At 35.0% G+C, this 23,682-nt stretch overlaps 1 protein-coding gene across 5 annotated transcripts in view; it reads left to right on the forward strand.

The window, feature by feature from the left end:
- The window catches only part of Pcdh7 (protocadherin 7), a 415,069-nt gene that overhangs the window by 193,231 nt on the left and 198,156 nt on the right, over positions 1-23,682 (forward strand). For 2 of the 5 annotated variants that reach the window (XM_028868151.2, XM_028868147.2), the window contains exon 2: positions 8,968-9,184. The exons of 1 other annotated variant lie outside the window; for it this stretch is intronic. In XM_028868151.2, coding sequence (XP_028723984.1) covers positions 8,968-9,184 — 217 coding nt within the window. The remainder of the gene's footprint in view (positions 1-8,967; positions 9,185-23,682) is intronic. 2 more of the 5 variants (XM_028868148.2, XM_028868150.2) reach the window with 2 other exon arrangements.

Here is a 23,682-nt window from a genome sequence, read left to right on the forward strand (position 1 = left end):
TCCTGTCATATTGTTTTCTGTAGGCTTTCTGTAGGTTGCCATAGCTGCTGTATGTTCATGGTTACATCTTCTATATCACTTCCAGAAGACAGTATTTCATAGCACTCCTTCCCATTCTTCAATTCTTCTCGTGTTTCTGTTCCCTCATCTCTGGTGCTCCTGAGACTTAGCTAGGGGAGGGTAGAGTCTTATTTTCACAGTAAATAACAAGGAGAAAAATGAACCAAATCTGTGTAATGTTCTTTTGTGCTCCAGTATCTTGTGCTATTAATAATGAGTAAGGCATATGTACAAATTAAAGGCTTAGCAACAAGTCTCTGAACTGGAGCATCCAAACAACCCACGAACTGTAAAATATCTTTTTGAATAAATAGGTCTAATTTTTCATGGCATCTTTGTACAGCATCTTGTACTGGATTGTATCAGAATAAGGAATTTCTGCCCAATCTGGTCTTCTGCTTCTTTTTGAATCATCAGCCAGATAGGATTGATTCTGTTCTTCATAGTTGTAAATATTGAAAAATAACAATAGTAACATTTTATTGAGTGGAAACATTATCAGAATCTCAAAATGCTGTGTCCACAAGTAAAGTGTCCCCCAGATGTGGTTGTCCATTCACTTTCGTGTGTTCAATGACTATTTTCACATCACAGTTGCAGGGCTGGGTAACTGAAGTAGCTGTCTATGACTCAAAGAGTCAGAAATGTTTATATTTTGGTCCTTCATGAAAAAAGGTTTATCAAACTGTGGGCTACGTTTAAAAGGAACCAATAATAAATGGTGGAAAATACATCAATTAATAGTGGCCATAGTGTATCATCTCAGTGTGTTGTGTTTTTCTAAGAGATTTTATTCTTAGTATGGCTATTTTTTGCCAAGAATTTTCAACTTTGCTTATTCTGTTTCCTGATGTTTTTCATGAGAGAGAGAAAAAAAACAAAACAAAACAAAAAGAGGCCAGTTTCCACCTTCAGAATAAGTAGTTCTTGCAGTGGTTTTCACTTTGAAATTGAGCAATATTTTTTTTCTAATTTGTAAAATCAGAACAAAGTATGATGCCTCTAAACAAGGCCTGGAGAAGGGACAACTGGAGTGGAAGGCAGATTGTACATTGCTGATGTGATGAACCACCGTTTCATCCCTAGAATCACCGTTCTTTTGTAGTAACACACCCTGATCTGTAGACCTAAGAAATATACCTCTGGATTCTTAATTTCTCAAGTGCACATGCAAACAGTGATGTCAAATATATAACTGCACACCAGTAAAGCAATAGCTATTTAACTTTCCCCAAATGAGCGTTGTAATTAACTAATCCACATGCCTCAACACGAGTCTTCTCAACATCCTTTCATCTATCGACATGAAAGAAAGACAGGCATTTTGAAGTGTGGAGGAATGTTGAGGCTTCAGTACATGAAGGCACCTCTAAAAAGTTTAAAGACCTGATTAAAGTTTGTTTGAGGGTCCTGCCAAATATTCTAGCCACTAATGCACTGTAGAATCCTAGGTATGTTTACTCAGTAGCATTGACACAGGCTGAGAATGTTTACAGATTCATCAAGCCTGTGTTCATTTGCAGGGAAAGGTCTCCCAGCAGTAGAGAGCTCTGTTTTTTACATAGAATGCACCACTCCACCTAGGGCAAGAGCCTCCTCATGACTGTTTCGGTGCTTTATGACTGACAAAGAGTCATTAGAAGTCTGTTTGATGGACATAACTAAGTGAATTGGAAAAAATAAAAAAAGCCTTGCAGCCCATTCAGAAATAATTGATGTGACTGAGACAGCTGTATGTGAGTTCCAGATAAGGAGACAATTGATGGAGAAACTACTGAAGCTAAAAGAGAAGGTGCAGATTTAAAGTTCCCAATAAAGTCGTCTGTTAGACACAGCAGTATTCAATAAGAAAAAGATTTAACCTGAGGTGTTTTCCAATAGATAGCATCCTTTGGGGCCCATCCTCTTGCAAATAAAATTCCCATAAAGGTATTGTCACTAGGTTTAAAAAACGGACTCTAATGGCAAAGTATCTACACTCTTAACCCAGTGTTGCATTTACTCTTTCACTCTGAGGAATGGAATGTATAATAGATAGGACTTATTAAGCTTAAGTCTCCCTTTTTCTCCCCAAAAATTGATCGCTGCTTTAGCAAAGAAACATGCATCTTTTATTCTGTGTGTTGCAACTTCAAAGATTTTGCTAGTTGTAGTCCTAAGGTAAATATCTTTACAAATGTGTGCTTATGTAATATCATAAATATGTAGTCAGAAGTTTTCCTGTGTCCCATCTGGTTCCACAGCCTCTCAGATCCAAGTAAACACACAGAGGCTTATATTACTTATAAACTGTATGGTCAATGGCTTAAGTTCCTGGCTAGCTAGCTCTATCATCTTAAATCAACCCATTTCTATTAAGATATGTTTTGCCAAAAGGCTGTGGCATTACCAGTCTCCTGGCATATTTCTCCTTGGGCAGCAGACTGGCATCTTTCCAGAATCTGTCTTTCCTGTTTCTCTCCTTGGATTTCCCACCTGCTTTAAGCTACCTTACTATAGGCCAAAGCAGCTTAATTTCTAACCAATGGGAACAACATATATTCATAGCATAAAGAAAGACATCCCCCAGCATAAACACATTTCAGGTATAATAGGTTTTTAAAAATTGTTCCAACAATTTAGGGTAAATAAAATAAAGGTGTTGTTATTGTACATGTGTTTTTACACAATCATCTGTACTTCTTTCCTCAAAAATATACATTAAACTTCTGATGAAGAAAATTCAACCTGGGTATTTTATATATTATCAGTGATTATACTATGTAGTTGAAGTTTTCCTTTGTCCCAACCTGCCAGCAGTTGGGACAAATCTCTCCCACTAGCATCCCCCAAGTAAACTCACAGAGCTTTATATTAATTAAACTGTTCGCCCATTAGCTCAGGCCTATGACTAACTAGTTCTTACATTTAAACTAACTAACTCATAATTCTTATTTGTGTTTAGCCACGTGGCATGGTACCTTTTCCCAGTTCTGCCTTCACATCTTGCTTCCTCTGTGTCTGGCTGGTGACTCCTGATACAGCTTTCCTGTTCCCAGAATTCTCCTCTCTCTTTGTCCTGCCAATACTTCCTGACTGGCTACTGGCCAATCAGCACTTTATTTGTTAACCAATCAGAGCAACACATTCACAGCATACAGAGCAATACCCACAGCACTTCCCTTTTTCTTTGTTCTTTTTTTCCCATGCTCTAGACTTCTTTGGATTTTAGTATATGTCTCTTATTTGATGTTGTTCTTATTGGTTGTAGTTTCATCTTTTCTAGGTCATTATCCTTTATTCCTCTTGGACAATATTTGATAATCATTCTGATTGTATATAGTTTTGTATTAGGTTAGAACATTCTTATTTAGACAAAAAGGGGAGATGTAGTGGGTAGCTGTTCCAGCTTTGACCTGGAAGTACTACCCCCATTGAGGCTTCCAGTAACTGTCATGCCTATGAGGTGGGGCTGAGAGAGGAGCCCTTAAGACCTAAGATCCGGATGTGCCAACTCTCTTGGTTCCTGGATCCTGTACATTGGGGGTAGATCGAGCAGAGTTCTCCAGAGAACACTGCTGGATTGCAATATACCTTTCCTGGACCCTGTAACCCTTACTTGTAAGTTACCCCACAAAATAACCCCCCCTTTTCACTACGTGGAGTTGCGTTAATACTTCCACCAATATCACTGTGTTTGTCCTTTTAAGTTCATGGAATTAATTTTATATGCAAATGGTCACTATTGTCATACACTGCTGCCCTTGCATTCCTATTTTCAAGCAGGAAGGGAGGGAGGGAAGAGGCTGACTTCTCAAAGTTCATGACAACAGAAAAACAAGAAGACTGCCTCTGTGTGATACCAGAAAACAGTGGATGAGATGATAAAGAGTGTAGTATGTTGATTACCAGTCTATAACAGTTTTAAAGCAATCTGAATATGGTTTTGTAACCTAGGAGTTGGAGAGAGAACAAGCAGCTTAATTACCCCAGAGCAAGCATCTCATCTGGAATTTGAAGATATTTGTGGCCACCTCCACAGTATTGTGGGTAGGCCCTATCATTGTGTCCTTAAGTACAAGGTTCTAGTATGTAGTACTGAAGCACAAAAAGTTGTTGATAAATATCTTTACAAGCTAATTGACCACCAAAATAATTGTATTAATGAGGGATACAGTTAAAATAGTTCTTAAAATATTTGGGTCCTTTTGTGTGTACACTATGATTTTATAAATAATTTGTGGGTTTGAGCATGAAATTAGGCTTGACATTTTATGTGGATTTTAGAACTTCTACCTAGGAGCTTTGTGAATTACTGAGCCAGCTCTATATTTTCTTTAAGAAAAAAAAATCAAACTAAAATGATGGGAAATAACTTTGGTTATTTAGCAATGGCCTGAGGTATAGTACCTTTTATAGGATGTGTCTATGAGGGAGCTTAAGGCTCTTTTTATAAGCTATCTCATTAATTCTCCCAGAATTAAGGGGCAGATATTATTATCTCTATTTTACAGTCCCTGGGCCTAAGGCATAAGAACCAAAGTTCAACTAAGTTGTCCAAGGTCACATGGAAAATCTATAGGGGAATTTGAAATATTTGCTTTTCTCTTTTTTTATTTTTAATGTATTGCTTTTCTCATTTAAAAACTATATACACATTTACATGCACCAAGATAAGAAATTTGTTTTGTGGTCCTTTGAAATCTAGTTAAATATATTTCTCTGTTTTAATTTACCAATCACTGAGCTTTTTCTTTTTCCTTCTTCTGTTGTTGAACACCAAATTTTGTATCTTAACAACTCACCTTACCATGAGCATTTTCTGTGCTCATGATAAAAGACATTAAGTATCAACAAATAAATAACTGTCTTGCCTGTAGGCTGACTCCCCATGGGAGACCATGCCTTGGAGGAGGTGGGAATGGGAGGTGGTTTGAGGGGGAAGGCTGGGGGTAGGGGGAGAGGGGGATCTGTGGTTGATATGTAAAATGAATAGAAAATTTAATAAAATAAATTTAAAAAAGAATCAGCAAATAAATCTCTGCTTAAATCTCTCTTTCTTTTAGTTTGTACAAACGGTAAAATGCTTTTCTTTTTCTTCTTTCTCTTTTCCATCCCTTGTTCCCCATGGTTTAGATTATCCAAGAAGTGATCACATTATTTTTAGCATATTTTATTTCTGTCTCAGGGGTTTCAACAGTGTTCAGACTTTTCTACTCAGTTCCTTCATTTAATCATTCCTCTTTGCCCCCACTAGTAAAGTTCTAATTGGTCCTCAACTCTGTCCTGTCATAGACACTTTGGTTCAATAACTTGTAAGGACCGCTTACAATTCCTAGTATGTTTAATAATGTCTTCTCCATTTGCATTTTATTGGAAGCTTTATTTTATTTTGTTCGTGTGTAGATCTATGAGCCTTTGAGCTTCTTCACTGTATACAAGTTTTAAAGGCCTTGGATGATATTGCATACAAAATGTGTGCAAGTATAGTGAGTTAATTAAGCGTGACATATTGATGACCACTCCATTCAACTACCCAGACCAGACTGTCTAACCCTGTTGCTGCTGCCTCTTTTTAACCCTTCATTGGGGTAAATGATTCCCATACTCTGAAGTGCATGAGTTTGAATACTTTCAGACCCTGCTCTTGTACTCTGAGAGCAACAACACATGGCTATAATTGATTATGGAATTTGTAGACACTGTGGTGACTCAGGTGATTTTTAAAGCAGTTTATCTTTAATGCTCATTTATTTAGTTTATGTTGTGGTAGGTAAGGGCATTTCATTTTTTACAAATTTTCTAGGTAATTCTAGGTTGTGTGTAAACTGCAGACTCATCACTTTCTCTGTTCTACTTTATATCACCAGTAGTTAAAACAGTGCCATGACACACACAATACAGTTTTTGTCAGAAGTCAGCATACTGTCTACATTTCTACTTTAGTCCATCTTCTTTGAATATGGAGGAGACATAAATTCTGTATTATAATCCTTATTTTAAAACCTAACAGTTTTTTCAATTGATTCAACTTGATGATAGATGGTATATAAGTCTCTCTCTCTTCATCATCCCCATATATTTCTCTCTTCTTCCTTTCATCTATCCACCTCTCTATATATTTCCATATACCAACTAAGTGAATATGTGTGACATACTATGAAAGTCGAACTTTAACCTTTGCACCAATACTTCATTTAGTTAAGCTCCAATACTTTGTTCTCTTCATCAGTTTAAATGCATCACCACAGTGATTTCTATACAAGAATATAAAACATGAAATAATAAAGTATGAAACAAAGTGTAACATATAGTGATATAATGTTGATATTGCAGAACTATAGAATTCTAATGACATTTTAAGAGCGCATCAAATGATTGGTGGGTGTATTCTCACTCATTGTGTGATACTTTTCATTTTGAGTTTTAATGTGAATAATATTTGCATTCATTTAGAAACTATATTAAGCAAAACAACTTTCATACAAAAAAGAAACTGATGAACTGAGTGCTTGGTTAAGTACTTAGTATTTTAAAATTCTAATGCTCTTCTAAAATAAGTTATGGAAATCAAAATATTCACAATCAGAATGGGGTAGGAAATCAAGAAAATGAAATGCTAAGTTCATGACAATCATTGTATAATCCATTGTGGAATTATTGCATTTATTTTTGGCATTTTTTTTTCATTAGAAGTGTAGACCTTCTCCCTGCTGTTGTGGCACTGTTTAGGGGGGAAGAAAGATCTCAGTAGAGGTTTTGAGATTACTACCTTCACCCAAAAGTTTCTATTTTTTGTATCAAAATGAAACACCATTTCTAAAATCACTCATATTTTCTTTCTGTGTTAGTATAGTTTATGTGTCTCTGTGTTCATTTTGAACTGTTTTTTTTTCTTTTGATAGTTGAAACTATACCTAAAAGATCTGAAAGTCATTAAAATAGAATTTAGAATAACATTTAACATTCCATTTGCTTTTTAGATAGACAAATACTTTTAACCCATTGCATGGCCTTCGTATTTCCTGCCTTAACATCATTAATATTAATAATCATTAATATTTCACTGTTCAGCGGTGTTGGCTGAGCAGAACAGTTTTAACTTTTAAGAGAGCTGAAGTGGTGTCATTTTCAAAGGGAGACTGAATTCCTCAGACAATTCCAGATACTTTGTTGCCATCTGATAAAGGCAAATGGGAGGAAATATAAAAAAAAAAATGAAAAGTGAGATAAACCAAAATGATTTATCTCTAGAAATGGTGCAAAATATAATGATCACATTAACAAAAAAGATAAAACTTCTTTGTGAAATAAAGTCCATGCCTCTAGGGTTTTTGTCAGGGAGTTGGTCCCATGATGTACATGCTGTCTACAGTGAAATCCTGTGTAACCATTTTTCCGTACTACTATCCCATTCTGTGAAACATTATAAAGACCATAATAGTATTTAGTGCCCACCCATGTTAAGAGCTTGAACTAAGATAAAGAAGATTTTGCATAGACTGTATGTTCCTGTTAAGCTCATAAGGAATGAAGTAGTAGCAGAAATATCAGCAATGTGCAGATTTTGCAGGAATATTTTTTCTCTGTAGCAGAATAAGGGAGAGATTTGTGGAAGCGTATATTTGTCTTTAACAAAGCCAATTTATAAATTAGGGGCAAGTGCCACAATTATTAACTTTCTCATTACTAATCCACCATGTGCAGATAATCCTTAGAACTCCACCGTCCTATTGGTCACAGTTTTGATTAGACTTTTGCACCATGAGCTTTCAAGCTACAAACAGTCAGAAAAGGTTCTTAAATTTATATTTATGTTTTGCAACAGTAATTTTAAACTGAATACTGGAAAGGAGCAGTGTGGGCTATAAATACAGTAACTATGTATGCTTGTGTCACATTCAAATTCATGCGGAGTTAATGTATGTAGCTGTTATTAAGAGTTCCAGACAGCTAATAAGTAGCATTTAGTATATACATTATGTATCATATGTCATATCATCAATGTTGTACATTCCTTTAATGTGTTAGTTTGTTCTATGTGTGATGCACCATTAGCTTTTTCCCAGAATGAACTTAAATTTGTTTTCATTCTATTGTGTAACTAAGATAACTTGCAAGTCTTATGCACAGTAGATATGGTCAGGCATTGTCACTAGCACAGGTACTTGTTGGCTCTAGTTGGGTAGTTTTACAGGACAGCTAATAAACAAAATAAACTTTACACTTGACCTTAATGTGCTTGATTGAACTACAATTAAGGTAAACACATGTAGTTGAGTCTTTTGATTATTTCCCATTAATAGGATGAAGAAAGTTTTACAGGTCATCTTACTATGTACCTTACAATGTCAAATAGAGTTTTTATTGGAACAAATAAAATACGTTGTAATTTCCTAATACCACATCCAAATTCTTGATTAACAGCTGCACTGATTGTAACTGAGTGCCAGCAAACTTGGGTTTAAAAGTCTACATCATATGGACTTGATTTGAATGTGTTACGTCATTTGGATGAAGTATTTAAATAACATCCTTTCACAATGGGTTGATTTAGTATTTTATTTCCTCCTCAAATTGCTAACCCTTGTTTTTTATGAAATCTATTTTTGAAAAGTGTAAAAACTACTCAATGGAAAAATGTTGAATATATAAAACTAGTCTATATGATTTTAATGGATAAAATTTGGGTAAAATTTGTGTTTTCTTACCTTTCTTGCATAAGTAGATATTTTTTGTTGTTTTCAATAAGAAAGGTGTAAACTCTAGGCTTTGTCTTAGTTAATATATAGTTATCCAAATATATTTCTACCTGTTTAATAATTTTGTATTGAATTCATGTCTTTAAATTTTAAGTATGTGTTTTATAGAAATAAGGTCATTTAAACTCTTATACCTTAGTGACATTCAGAATCTTTTCTCTTGCAGCCATTTCGTAGAGTGACGTTTTCTGTTGTGAGTCAGCCTCAGGACCCTCATCAGGGGTCACTGCAGAGTTGCTATGACAGCGGGCTGGAGGAGTCAGAAACACCAAGCAGTAAGAGTTCATCAGGGCCAAGACTGGGTGCCCTTCCACTCCCAGAGGACAACTATGAAAGGACCACGCCGGATGGCAGTGTTGGTGAGGCAGAGCATATGGAAAATGGTAGGGGCAAACACAACATCCACACACATAATCACGCTAGGCAGCCAGAATAATTAGGCTTGTGAAAGATAGTCTAAAATAAAAACAAAGCAGATGACACCAAAACTATTTAAAAATACTAAATACTCTGTAAAAATTCAGAAATGACAAATAAAGAAACATAATTCTGTAGATAAAATTCTTAAAATTATGCCATCATTTAGAGTAGCTCATCAGAAATAAATGAACCTAGAAATAAATTAGAACAGTTCCTGATATGAAAATGCTAAACCAGCGCACAATTGCTAAATAATAACAACTAAGAGAGGTCTTATTTGGCTCTTTTCTTCTATTCATTTTTGTCATGCAACTATTTCTTCAATTGTCACAAACCAATCTTAGTGAAAGGAAATGACCATGAACACGTTTTGTTTGAGTTTTACCTTTCCTGAATATTCAGCAATGCATTTTCGATCCTGTTCTTTTGAATGCCAGGTGAAATGGATGAGACGTGAGTAGCAGTGTCTTGCTCTCCTTAGTGTGCAGTAAATACCATTAGCACTCCTCTCCCCTTAAAGTAGATGGCTTATCCCAATTTTTGCAAGTGAAAAGGAATAAAACAAAATATAATTCTGCCTACTCTTACCTCATTGTGAGGCTATTCTCATAATTGTCACAATTCTCCTTTATGCCTTTTTGTATGTCATAAAATGATATTTCAAACAATACATGTAGAGGCTTTCACATTTGCTCATGTTCCTAAAGACAATTGTGGTATTTATTTTCTGGATTTTGAGTACTAAGTAAACATTTGAGGAATATGTTTATGCCAAACAGTGGAGTGCCAAAGCTCTCCCTAACTTCATTATTATTTCCAATGTGAAAGTGATACAGCTATATATCAGGAAAGGCATGGGAAGTGCATTCATTTTGTCTGTAGCAAATAGTTAAAATTTATGTCATTCATGTCATTCACCACCTCAATCCACTAATGAAAAAGGATCTTTTTTTTTTCTTGCTTTATATCAGTTTCATAAGTGGTGGCATGCAAAGATGGTATATTAATGCAAAGGAAAACAAGCTTCTTTTTAAAAATTTTACCTGTGAATATTAAAATCCATCAATGAATAAATCAAAAAGTGACCCCAAGTGAAGTAGTCTAAACTAAATTGTAGTAAGTAATTATCTTTCTACATTATTATTAGATTTGATACCGGAGCCTGCTGATTGACATCCCTTTTGATCAATTATTCAGATTTTTAAATGGCATTTTGCCTCATGGCTATTAGGCTTGCTTATCTGTGTGTATGGTGGTGTGTGCTAATGTGGCAAGGAGTTTAATGTGGTCTTTCTAAAAAGCAACATTTTGTCAGTGATATTATTAAATGAGTATAACATTTTGGTTTGGATTAAAATGATGCTGAGTATATATTTAAGGCAAGTATATTAACTACTTGAGCAAAAAATAAATATTAAATTAGAAAATAACTTATATTCAATTATATATAATATATAATCCTTTTTAGTAAGACAGGGTTCATTGCACTTGGGGCTTCTATTTTATATTTAATTATCTTCTGATAATAGCACAATTAATGGTTTTTTCCTATAAATAAAGAGCATGTTGTATCACCAAACCTTTTTTGGGGGCAGATATCAGTGGTAACACTGGCATAATAAGCATAACATGGTGTTATTTTTGTGTTTGTTTTTTATTTCTTTAACTTTAAAGCCATTCCACGTTTTAAAAATAATCAGGAAACGATGCCTAATTAAAGTATAATTATGCTTGATGAGCCCACATAGGTCAATTTTCAGAAAACATGCATGTCATGAAAAAAAGGAGAGGGTAGTATATAAGTAGAAGAGAAAGTTCACGGAAAAACATTTGCTAATGAAGGTTCCAGTTCTTTTTCATAACCACGCATCTCATAACCTATCAACAGAAAAAGCCATGGTAACATAACCAGTTTTCCTACACATGACTAACACTTGATACACAGGGTCTATATGAGCGATTTGTCATTTGCTGCTGCCTCTGAACTATGTTGTACCTGATCTATATATAATTGCAGAAGGCGATGAGATGCACTCTGACTCCAGACACAACAGTTGACGTTTGAGTAACAGTTCTGTTTGGATCTACATCTGATAAATTCTCCTGTAGATATAAAGTGTGATTGTATTGCTTGAGTTTGTGTAATTTCATTTTCAATATCGATGGGCCATTCTGACATAAATAGAATTGGAACTGAAACCTGTCAAGTATTCATTTATTATATTTAATTGGAATACAGGTAACCTGTAGTTTTTTGCTTGGTTAGGTTTTAATCAGGATTTATTTTGATTTGCATTCAGATTCTCCATGAACATGCCATTTTGCTACATGCTGTCCTACTTCCTAATTATTATTATTTCAAATATTTTCCTTCAGTTTTAACCTATATGAAACTGTGCACAAATCACTACCTGTCTTGGATTAACTCTCTTGGAAAGTTTAGAAGATAGTTTGCAGCATGGTAACATATGGCATTCCAATGCCATGTCACAATCTAGAAATAAGTTAGGGTAAAAAATAAGATGTCAAAGATGCTGTGCCAAGGAATTCACTGAAACAGAAAAAATGAAATAAAAATGCATTGCAGTGTATTTACATTTTACTAAAATTTGTTTTGATCTGTTGTAACTATTTATAAAAATAATTTCATTAATAAGACCCATGACTTTTTTTTTTCTGTTTAGCTAGCTTTATATAGTCCTACTGTGAGGAAAAAATAGCACAGTGTTAAAATGAACATAATTTGTTATAACCTGAATAAAGTAGAGTCTCACTATTTTAAAATTCCAGGTTATTTCTAGAAAGTTGAATAGCACTTATGCCATGTAGATACTTTAAGAAAGTTGCATATTTATCCATAAATAGGATCACCAATACATTCCTTTTCTTTTAATTAGTAAATATCAACATTGTGATTTAATGTTGGTGTTTTATTGATAAAATTGATGTAATTGATTATTTGACAGTTTATTAAAATTTTAATGCAAGAATATGTTTTAAAATACGAGTGTGGTACAAAAGTTATAATAAAATGTTGGGTGATAAAAATATCTGAAACCTGTATCAAGGAACTGGTAATTCAAGAAGGGAGTAAATATAGGCATAAAAGCATCATTACATTAAAAACAAATATTGACTATGTCTAACTTGCTCTTTCTTAATAGTGAAGTACTCTTCATAATTTCTCTTGAAATGGTATTTCACTTTCATTGGGGCTATTGTATTTATCTTGATCCTCATCTGTAAGCCCTGGTCTGTTTATTCCTTTAAAAGTCCTGCTCTGAATCAAATTTGCAAAAGCCACGTTGCTTTTGCTATATATGACTTTAATATATTTGAGGCACCAGAAGCTCAGATACAGAAAACACTCTACTTGACTTCTAATTGAAACATTGTCATCAGTGGTGGCTGATCGCATAACTCTTCTGAGTTTGTGTCTGATTATTTTCATGGCAGTGAAATTAATTAACTTTGAAATCTCACTGTAGCCCAACAATCTATGATTTTGACTTTACATCTGATCCTTCTATCTTTTAGTCTACCTTCATTTTAGAGATATAAAGATAGGTATACAGACAGCAGACATATAGACAGACATGCACACATTCAGAGAGGGGTAGGGGAAAAGAGACAGGAAAAGGGAGAGGGGCATCTCGTAGTGAGGTGGGCAGTGAGTTTTATGTGTATTATGTGGGCAAGGCAGTAGTAATTCTAAGGCCTGCCTCACAGCCCACATAACATCTGTGCATTCTAATAGTAGATTACATTTATCACATAAATCAAAGAAGAGGGCTGAGTCAGGGCTGTGATTTCTGATCAGGTGGGTGGACATGTTGGCATTACAGCAGGCCAGTGTGGGTGACAGTTTCGGAACCTCCTTCAAATCACACAATGCAAGAACCATCTGGAGATGTATTTCACCAGGACTGCAGTGCCCTTCACATACATTAGGTGTTATTAATTCATGCCACAGTAGAGGAAGGATTGTTACTTCTTGCTTGACATCTAAGTGGGTCAGAGTAAGAATGGACAAAGGGTATGTATATTTTCTTTAGGTAAACTTTCATAATACAGCATTAGGCAGGCTTTAAAAAAATTAAAGGAGGTGAGAAATTTGATCCGTCTAAATCCTCAATTAAAGTCAATGGATTTATTTTTTTCAAAACTTTATAAGTACATTTAACTTTTTCCAGTTATAATTTTGAATCCCATTTCTAAACTTTGTCAGCCTTATATAAGGTTGGCTCTATTACTTTATTCATGCCCATGTCTTGCCTGTCTCTTCATTTCGCATGCTTTTAGTAGCATTTAGAATACCTTGATCCTGGAAATTAAAACACGGTACAGTGCACGGCGAACCCATTTTCTCTTTGGCATTACATTTTCACATTACATTCAGATGAACATGGGCATTCATTAGGAAAATCTGTTTTCCTGTGGCCAAGCAAAATGAGAATGGAAACCAAGCACATTTTTGTGTGGAGTCAAGCATCCTCTGTCTTCTCTTCACCCAATATCCATCTCTAGTGACAGCAGAAAAGCATTCTTGTGTAATTGATGTTATCATATGATGTTTTCATTTAGACCGAGCTGTGTAGCAAATTTTTTCACCTATCCCCAGGTCCTTATATATGTGCGAATAGCACAACCTTGAAATTCAAAATAAATATCTTGCATTATTTTCTATTGGAGGAAACTACTATGCCTTGCTAAGGATTTATTTTCTGAGTTCTGCATGTCTCCCTGTCAATCTAGTTGCCAGTATTTCACTGAGCATATGTTTTTCTACTTTTCCAGCCATCTGAGACATGGCTCTATACCTCCCGAATGTCCTCGAGAAATCTGTATGTCTCCACTTCCAGACGATGACCTTGTTCTTCCTTCTTCCCAGTGATTAAACAGACACAGTGATTAGAGATGTTGTCAGGACTCAGCCAATCAAGACTTGGGCTGCAGCTGTTCTGCAGCCTGCCAGTAAAGGGAGCAGTACAAGCTAAAAGAATCTAAGATGATACTGTCCTAGAAGACACTGAGAGGTGCTGTGGACAGAATCTAGTGGTTTGAAAACAGGTTTTGAAGCCTAAAAGCATCATTTGAATCCTATTTCCATCTTTCTCTAAGAGTGTAATTTTTTAGCACTATACTTAGCCCCAGTTTCTTCTAGCACAAACCCCAGCTTTGTAGAAGAAAACGATTCTGCTGAGATAAATAATTTATATATAAATATGATGTTAAATCTGTTATATAAAAAGGTTAAAAGTTTTGCTATTATTTAAAGAGTTAGGAACAACAATCTTTATTAAATTTAGGTGGATTGGATGTAACTTAATATCTGAAGTTTCCATAAAATGATTACTATTACAAGGACAGTATGTTAAAATTAACAGTCAAAGTATTCTCACCATGAATAGTTTCTACTGAGTTAATTCCCTGGTGGAGAGCCATGGGGCGAACCAGGTGGAGATGGGGAAGAACAAGGGTACAAAAAGATTGGCAAGAAGCCTTCTGTCTTCTTGATATCAAATCAACCTGAATGTTTCTACCATCCAAGTTTGGGCAGTGTCAATATTAACCTTGTAGCACATTTTTTTTTTTCCTTTTAAAAAAGATTTTGCAGCTAGGCAATGGTGGTGCATGCTTTTAATCCCAGCACTCTGGAGGCAGAGACAGGGGGATCTCTGTTAGTTCAAGGCCAGCCAAAGCCACAAAGAAACTCTGTCTCGAAGAACAAAACAAACAAACAAACAAAAAACAATAGAAATTTTGCAGTTTATAGTTTATATTCATTTTTTTTCATTGAGTCCATTATTCTTCAGGTATAGATTTCTCTTTGAATGGCTGGAAAATAGGCACAATTACAGGGGAAATGAAATGAGTGTTCAATTAATATGGTTATCCAACTCCCAGTCCTTTCCCTTCTAATCTCAGTTATTAATAATTGATGCTGATAAAATGTGTGGCCATGTTACCCTTTTTATTCTAACTTTGTCCTTTAAAGCTACATCACTCTGCTGAACTCTTATGACATTTAAAAAGAGAATGAGCCTTCATCAAACCTCCAAGTGACTTTGGAGGTCCATTAGTGGGCTTGCTCCCATCAGACACTCAAAGCATGGGGTTCTGAGAAATTTTACCCCTAATTGAAAATACATTGCTTGTTTAACTCCTTATTTACTTAAGGGGTTTATTATAACCTTTCCTGCTTTTTCCTACAGGTACACACACACACACACACACACACACACACACACACACACACACACACACACACAGTCTCTGTCTTTCTGTTTCTGTCTGTCTGCTCTCTCTCCATCTCTTTCTCTCTTCTTGTATTTTTCCCTCTCAGTTTTTACACAGAATGTGTATGAAAACATGAGATTTGAGAGTAATCATAAGTGGCCTTCTCAGTGACAAAAGGGAAAAAGAAAAGAAAAGTGTGATTGGTCTTTGAAAGTGTAGTTCGTATGCCTAATCTCTGGGTCTAACTCATACACTGAGAAACTAATCTGTTTCAATATTCCTCTTGTGGAGAAAAACACTTTCTGTTTACCTCTTCTATTGCAGCTTTTTTTTTTTTAAAAAAAAGCAAAGTGTTTTCTCCTTGAGTAAAGCCATGCAAAGCAATATCTCTTAAACCCCTTGTTTCATGATTATATAGAGACAAAACTATGGTTATTCATCTTGACTCAACAAACAGGTATTGAAATTGAAATATGACCAAGGCTTTTTGCGGAAGCTTGAGTAAATGAAAAAGATTCCCTGCTTTCAGAATGTAGTTTCTTTCTGTCTGGAGATGCAGCCTTTATTGTTGTGAATTAGATAGGATACAGAAAGGAGCAAACCCACCAAGAAGTTCAGACTGATGCAGGAAACAAAGCAAGGAAAAAGACACTGTATCAGCAAACAACTAGAAATGCATTTCTATTCTACAAATGAAGTTGCAGGCTGTAAGGAAGCTTGAAATATTGCTTACCTCATATCCTCTTCATCTGTGTTCAACTTAATTTAAATAAAATAATTACGCTGTCTGGGAAGCTTTATGTTAAATCAGAGATCTTTAAATCATTCAGGTTTTATAAAGTCCTTGTTAATATTTCTCCTTGTGTCTCTGTGTCCATGCACGTGTGTATGGAGGTATGTACATGTGTGTATGTGGGCATTCATGTGGGGGTCAGATAAATGGTGGGTTTTCCCTTCCGTTGCAGTACACCTCCCTTTTTCAGACATTCTCTCACTGCACCTAGAGCTAAGCGATCTACTCCCCCAGCCTGCTCCTGAGCTCTAGGGACCCTGTCTCTCCATGCCTGTGCTAGGATTACAGGTGCTGCACTTGCCTGGCTTTTCCACATGGATGCTGGAGATAATTTAGAGTCTCATTTTTGTGTTGCAAGCACTGTACCAAGGGAGTCACAGTCTCGGGCTCTGAATCTCTCTCTCTCTCTCTCTCTCTCTCTCTCTCTCTCTCTCTCTCTCTCTCTCTCTCTTCTCTCTGTCTCTCTCTCTTGTCTCTGTCTCTGTCTCTGTCTCTCTGTCTCTCTCTCTTTCTCTCTCTCACACACACATCTCACTATGTATGTATCACTGCCCTGAAATTGCTATTTAGACCAAATTGGCCATGACCCCACAGAAATTCATCTGCCTCTGGCCCCCATGTCTTGGGATTATAGTCAAGTGCTATCTTTTTTTTTTAATATGATTTTTTTTTTTCATTTTGTATACCAATCCCAGTTCCCTGTCCTTCCTCCCCCTCCCCTCCCCATCTCCCTCCATCCCACCCCCTATCTACTCCTCAGGGAGGTAAGGCCTCCCTTGAGGAGTCAACAAAGTCTGGCATACTAAGTTGAGGCAGGACCAAGCCCCTCCCCACTGTGTCATGGCTGAGCAAGGTATCCCGCCCTTGGGAATGTGTTCCAAAAAGTCATTTCATGCCCCCAGGGTAAGTCCTGGTCCCACTGCCAGGGGCTGCAAAAACAGATCTAGCCACACACCTGTCTTAAAATCTGCTACTTTTCTATTTTTTCATACACTTTTTCTTTCTTTCTTTCTTTTTTTTATTTAGTGCTAAATGTAGTTATTATAATTTTATACGTTAGTATTGACATAATTGGCAAACAAAAAACAGATTCAGGTTTGCTCTATAAAACAAATTAATTGCTTATCAAAGTGGTCAATACTACGTATATTTATTTTTCCAATAAGGCCTTGCAAATTTAGTAAGACCCTATAAAGACTGTTTTTTATGCCATCCCTGTGTTCAGGAGACCAGTTATTGTTCAGGTTTAGTTGATGAATATATTACATTACAGTAGATTGGATTCAATAAGCTTATTTAGAAAATACTAAAAAAAAATTCCATTCTTTGTGTTCATTTGAAATTGTTTGTATTGTGACACATTCCATTGTTATCTACAGCTTGGGCAGTTAGTTTGCTTTGTTTTAAAGTCTTGATTTGAGTAAAGTTTACTTAATTCTTGCAGGCAGAGTTTTGACATTGGGTCTTATTATCTTGTTTTTATTTCCAATCCTGTCCAGAAAACATGATTAACTTTCTATTAAAAGTATGAGAAAATATGTGACACATGCAGATTTAAGTGCCTCCTCCAAACAGACTTTTACTGTTAATATGTAGCATTCTCAAGGGAAATGACCTTTTGTACTATATATGTTCAAATGAAATCTGTGACAAGTCTAAAGATGTTTTAGAAATAAACATATTATAGAATCAGCAGCAAGCTGTTTAAAAATCTTTTTCTTTAGTGGTTTTTTTTTTGTTTTTTTTTTTTTTTTTTTTTTTTTTTTTTTTTTTTTTTTTTTGGTTTTTCGAGACAAGATCTCTCAGTTGATTTTTTTTCAATCTGGTGTAAAGTGATCATCATCTACTTTGGTGAGATCACTGGATACCAGTACATGATCTACTACAGGCACATGCTCTGAAGTAGCATTCTTCTGAGCCATACTGCCTTCTGCTGAATTGTGTATATTGTTTCTCTTCTATGTGAGGGAGGGCATATGTCACTGAACCCGGACCCACAGTGAAAGTTCATAGATGTTATAGTGGAAACTCTATACAATCCCAGAATGTGGAGTATTATAAGAATTCAAAGTTAAATGAATCAATTGATTTCAAATAAAACATTTAGTCCATTAAAATTCCAACTCAAGAGCCAAAGGTGAATGCTCTTTGCTTTCTACAGCCTTCAATATTGTGATGTAGAATTTTGTGGACATAATTAAATGTGTTAAAGTAATATGAAAAGTTTAAATACTGTAAGTAATATAGGAGGTTTGATATACTGGAGGTATGAAGAATTGTAATCAAAACTTGAGTGTGTGTGTATACAATATGACTGTGTATATACAAAGATGTACACATTTGTACATGTATATACACGATATAGTATCTACATGAATATGTATATTTGATAAACAGAAATATAGAGTTATTGGAAATAGTAAGCAATACCAGGAATTGCAATGGAGAGGGCAGGGAACAAAACCTGCTGTTTGCCAACTTAGATTAAATGAAAACAGTAGCACGTTTCCATAGGAACGAGCATTGTTAAAGCATGTCAAATTTAAGATGTCATTGAATAATATGGGTAATATTTATTAAGTCATAGGAACAATATATCTGAAACTTGGGGATTATACAAGCATAAAATTTAAGGTTTAGGGGTCATTAGTATGCTGGCCATGGTGAACCGTTTGGAATAGGTAAGACACCATTTATGCATATGACATCAAGTAAAAGTTGATACTGAAAGCAGGGTCCTAAAAGGTATTGGGATGAAAGAGGATGATGGAGAACACAGTTTTCATTTGAAGTGACTGAAAAGTATTTTAAAAATAAAATAAAACAAATACACGAAAAACATGTGGCAGATGAGAGGGATGAGTAATGATTAGAAAGTACTTACCGGATCCCTGACTCTGTAGGAATCAGTATTTAAGCAGAAAACACAGTAGTTTACATATCTTGATTTGTAGAGAGTTTTAGAACACTAAGATGGTCAATTCTCTGTATTCTTATGTTCATTTATGCTCCATTCAAATTTCATTTTATGGCAAACTGCTTATAAACAGGATCTTGCCCTTTTTTCTGTGGATGATATGCTTGAAATAATCTCTGTACTGGATGTCCAAAAGAATAAAACATGTTCAATTTATTTATAGGTGCCAAACAGGAGCCATTTATTTCTGATATAGAATTGGTGGAAGTTAGCTAGCTGGGGAAATTGGAGATCAAAAATTGTATGATAAATACATATTTGAGAAATACCAAGATGAGGTCAGCAAAGGAAACCCTATGATTGCATCACTTTATATTAATGTTAATGACCTGATGTCAAGAATTATAATTTATGCTTTCATTTTCAAGATGCTTTGAGACAATTTTCTTCAGAGTCTGAAATCTCTAATAAATTGCTTTTGCTGTCTTTTCTTAAATGCTGTAAATAATTTTTTTCAACGAAACTAGTTGTAATCTTCTATTTGGACTTTCAGCCATTATTTTATTTTATAGTGCTAAATAATGTTTACATTTCACATGACTGAGACGAAAGAAATATTTGAATTTTTGAAATTGTGATGAGATCAAGTCACTGATGACATTGCCATGGTCTTGCTCAAAACAATTAGGGTTGAGATTGAAAGATCTTTGACACTGAGACAGTGAATAGTGTGATTGGATGTCATTACCACAATTGCAAGTAGATGTGCTTCAGAACAGAAAACAATAAAATTAGAATTGAAATGAAACTGCGTTTGAACTGTGTAGCACAATGATGTCTAAGTGCAGCACAATTCACATATCCATAACACCACAAAAGTGCAGTGTCAATGATGCCTCCACTGAATTGCAGAATCCACAGGAGGAGATGCCTCCAGATATATCATGTGCGTAGACTTACTAATAACAATTTGGCAGGACAATGTTGCTTTTTATGTTGTTTTATCCATACAAATTTAACCATGAATGCCACATAAATTTTTCTTTCTGTGTGTTCACTGTTGCTTAGTAGGAATTCATGAATAAAGATCATATTGGTGAAAGGCATTCTGTAGCTCAAGACAGGCTTACTATTGATAATCACTATTTAATAACTTCTCAGTAAAAATGGGAGCTGATAAGTATATGTTTCCTTGATATCTCTAGACTATCTGGAAATGTCCCTTTTCCCCCTTTAGGATATTCTCTGTCCATTGACTTGGAGTAACATACAAAATTATAGTATGCAAAGCTTGTACTAGAATTATCTTTCTAAATATATGAAACACACTTCTATCAGGGCTTCAGAATCAGAGCCAAAGATGGTACCTAATTCTTAACAGTAAGAGTGTGTTGTTGGATTGCAATATTGTTCAATAAATTTAGAACAAGAGAATTTCCCTTTCTGGAGACAGGATGGTCTTGCCTTTCTTCCAAAAGCAATATCCTTTATTTAAGAGGATCCGGCAGAAATCACAGTACTTTTTAAAATATTCAGTGATGAGGGTGGACTCAGGGGAGCTTTTGAGCTCAGACCCATGAGGTGTAACTGGGCCTGCAGAAGAACTTTGTATAGACAAAGAAATCTGAAACACTGAGTCCTTAGAATTCTTCCATTTAGTACCCTTATCAATACTGGGTTCTAACCCAATTTCATGTCTCTAATTAAAGATTATTTTCTGTCCTCTTTAGGCTTTAAACCCTTAATGGGTTTACATATTCTTTCTTAAAATATATAAATTATATTCTCAACATTAGCTTCAGAAATGTATGTATAATCAAAACTTGTGACTCCATACACCTGGGATACTCAATAAGCTGTCTTTACAGTACCTTTAGTATTCAGGAAAAATACTTCAATGTTTAAAGGCCTTGGTGACACTTGACATCCAAATTATGGATAAGAACTATATCCCTGTTTGGTACACATTTGATGCAATAGGCATTAATCTGCTCCTCACTTGTAAAAAGCTCTGTCTTTAATTTATCAAATTGAAGGAAATTGAGTCTCAAGGTCCCATCTTTATTCTTTCTCTTTGCATCAGTTGAAGCAATGTTGAGGATACATCATCTTTGAACAAGTGGCTGGAAGCAGCATGTTCACTCTGAAGCATATTTTATCAGAGATTTTCCCTTTCAGCTCACTGCCCTTTATGGGATGTGATCAATTGTATTCTGCCTTCACCATTTCTCTGTAAATTCAATTTTGAAAGCCTTTGCTAGTTTCCTGGACAACCTGGGTTCATCTCTTTCTCCAAGAATAATGAAGATCTGAAATCTAATTCTAGCCTATTTTTAACCCTAGCTTGTTTTTATCTTCTTTTGTGAAATCAAACCCACATGCTTTTCTTTTGCAGCACATGTCTGAGTATTCTTAGTGTCCTCAGGCTCAAGGAACCATTAAATTAGTTCCATCAATTGTCCATGGGTTTACAGCTACTCAGGTGTGTTTTTCTTAGGTATCCAATATTTAATTTTAGAGCACAGAGAACAGAACTTCTGAGTAGATTGTTCTGCTTCTGGTATCTTAAATGTTTTTAAAAATAGAAGGTGAAATACATTACCATTCTGACAGTAATGAAAAGCTCTGAGTTCCTCTGATAGTCATTTTATTTCTGAAGGAGAGTTAGAATTGTCCCAGAGTCAGAGCCTCAGCTTTCACACTTGATTAGTCTACTTCTAGAAAACTTAATCCTTTGCTTCCTAGACTGAACCCACCATTCCTTCCACTCTGTCTTACTGCAACCTTGTCTAAGGCCTTTTGGGAAATAAATAATTCATTTTCTTTATTGGAAGTCATTATATTTGTGTTATTTCAGATTATCATATTTCTCTTTTCCTTTGAGATATCTTCTAGAAGTGCCTTCACAAATTTGCAGGTTTTTTTAAAGGTCTCTTAAAATATAACAAATTCTACTATCTCACAACTTGTAATTTAATATATGTACTTGCCAATAATTAGAGCTACATGTCGCAAAAACCCCATCAATTTGAACAAGAGATGCTGAGTTAATTTATGTACTGTTTCTCCATTTATGTCCACAAAACTCTTACAACCTCTCTCTCTCTTTCTCTCTTTCTCTCTCTCTCTCTCTCTCTCTCTCTCTCTCTCTCTCTCTCTCTCTCTCTCTCTCTCTCTCTCTCATACACACACACACACACACACACACACACACACACTGAAAGTAAGCATTAGTACAGTAATGTTAATTAAGTGCTTAGTAATTTGTTAAAATCATTCTGGAATATACTTCCCTTTTCCCTATGTTAAATCAGACTTCAGATTTATAATAATAGATACATGACTTTTGTCAACTGTTTGCTGCTATTATTTATCTTTAGCCAGGAATGTGAGCTTTCTCTTGGCCCTGTTGAATCCTCTATTGGATTCCGATTCTCTGTGCTTAGAACACATGGATTTTATTTGCTGTACAAGTTCCAGTGTTTATTACAAATATAATTATGTCAGAACAATAGAAAAAGAAAACATTGTAATGTCACATTTGTTTTCTGCTAGTCAAATGGCTTTTATTTTCAAGAGTCCTGCATATGTTTTACTAAATTTATTGATGAGGAATAGTAAATGTCAGAAATGAGTATCTAATAAGATATTGGTCAATATCTATTAAAGACCTTCAGTGCCAGGACCAGAGTAGTTCTCAAAGACATTACAAACAATACCAAATACTAAGGACAAAAGTAGAGCATAGTAAAGATCATAGCCAATATCAGAGAGTTGATAAAATCTGCCAATTAGGCACCCATTCACATCTCTTAAGCAGATACCCATTGAAACTGCTAATTAAACCAAATAAATTTATAACTCTAAAATCAACTTTTGTGGGGCATTTGAGATAATTTTAGGAGCACAGTGCACAACATTCCATTACAATACAGTTCAAGCATGAAAATATAGAGCAACCAAGTTATTGGAAGTTTTTCTTATGAAGGAGACAAATGAATTAGAAATGCATTCACTCATCCTCCTACACACACAGGAAACCACCAGGAAAGAATAGCAAGAAGTTTATAAGACAAATGGAACATCAGCATTATTAAATATCTAAAAATAAAATATCATCAGCATAAGGGAGAATTAGGATAATAAACTAGTACTTTTATAGCACATAACGACCTACTCAGGGATGTTACACATCCATCTGCTTTTTGGAATCATCCTAATGAAAATAATATTATCTATATTCCTAGATGAAATAAGAATATATGTAAAATTTTAGGTGTCTAAACTATACTAGGTGTTATTAATTTTTGCACTATTTTACATCTATTAGATAAAAATGACTACATTTGCATTATTTTATTTAATACAAAAATAAACCTATTTAGGCAGGACAATTATTACTATTTTTTAACATTCACTTTTATTTTATGAATTTGAAGATTTTTCTGCACATCTGTGTGCATTCATACCATGTGCATGAATGTGCTTGCTGAGGCCAAAGGGAACATCAG

Source organism: Peromyscus leucopus, chromosome 10, assembly GCF_004664715.2.
Source record: "Peromyscus leucopus breed LL Stock chromosome 10, UCI_PerLeu_2.1, whole genome shotgun sequence".
Classification (NCBI taxonomy): domain Eukaryota; kingdom Metazoa; phylum Chordata; class Mammalia; order Rodentia; family Cricetidae; genus Peromyscus; species Peromyscus leucopus.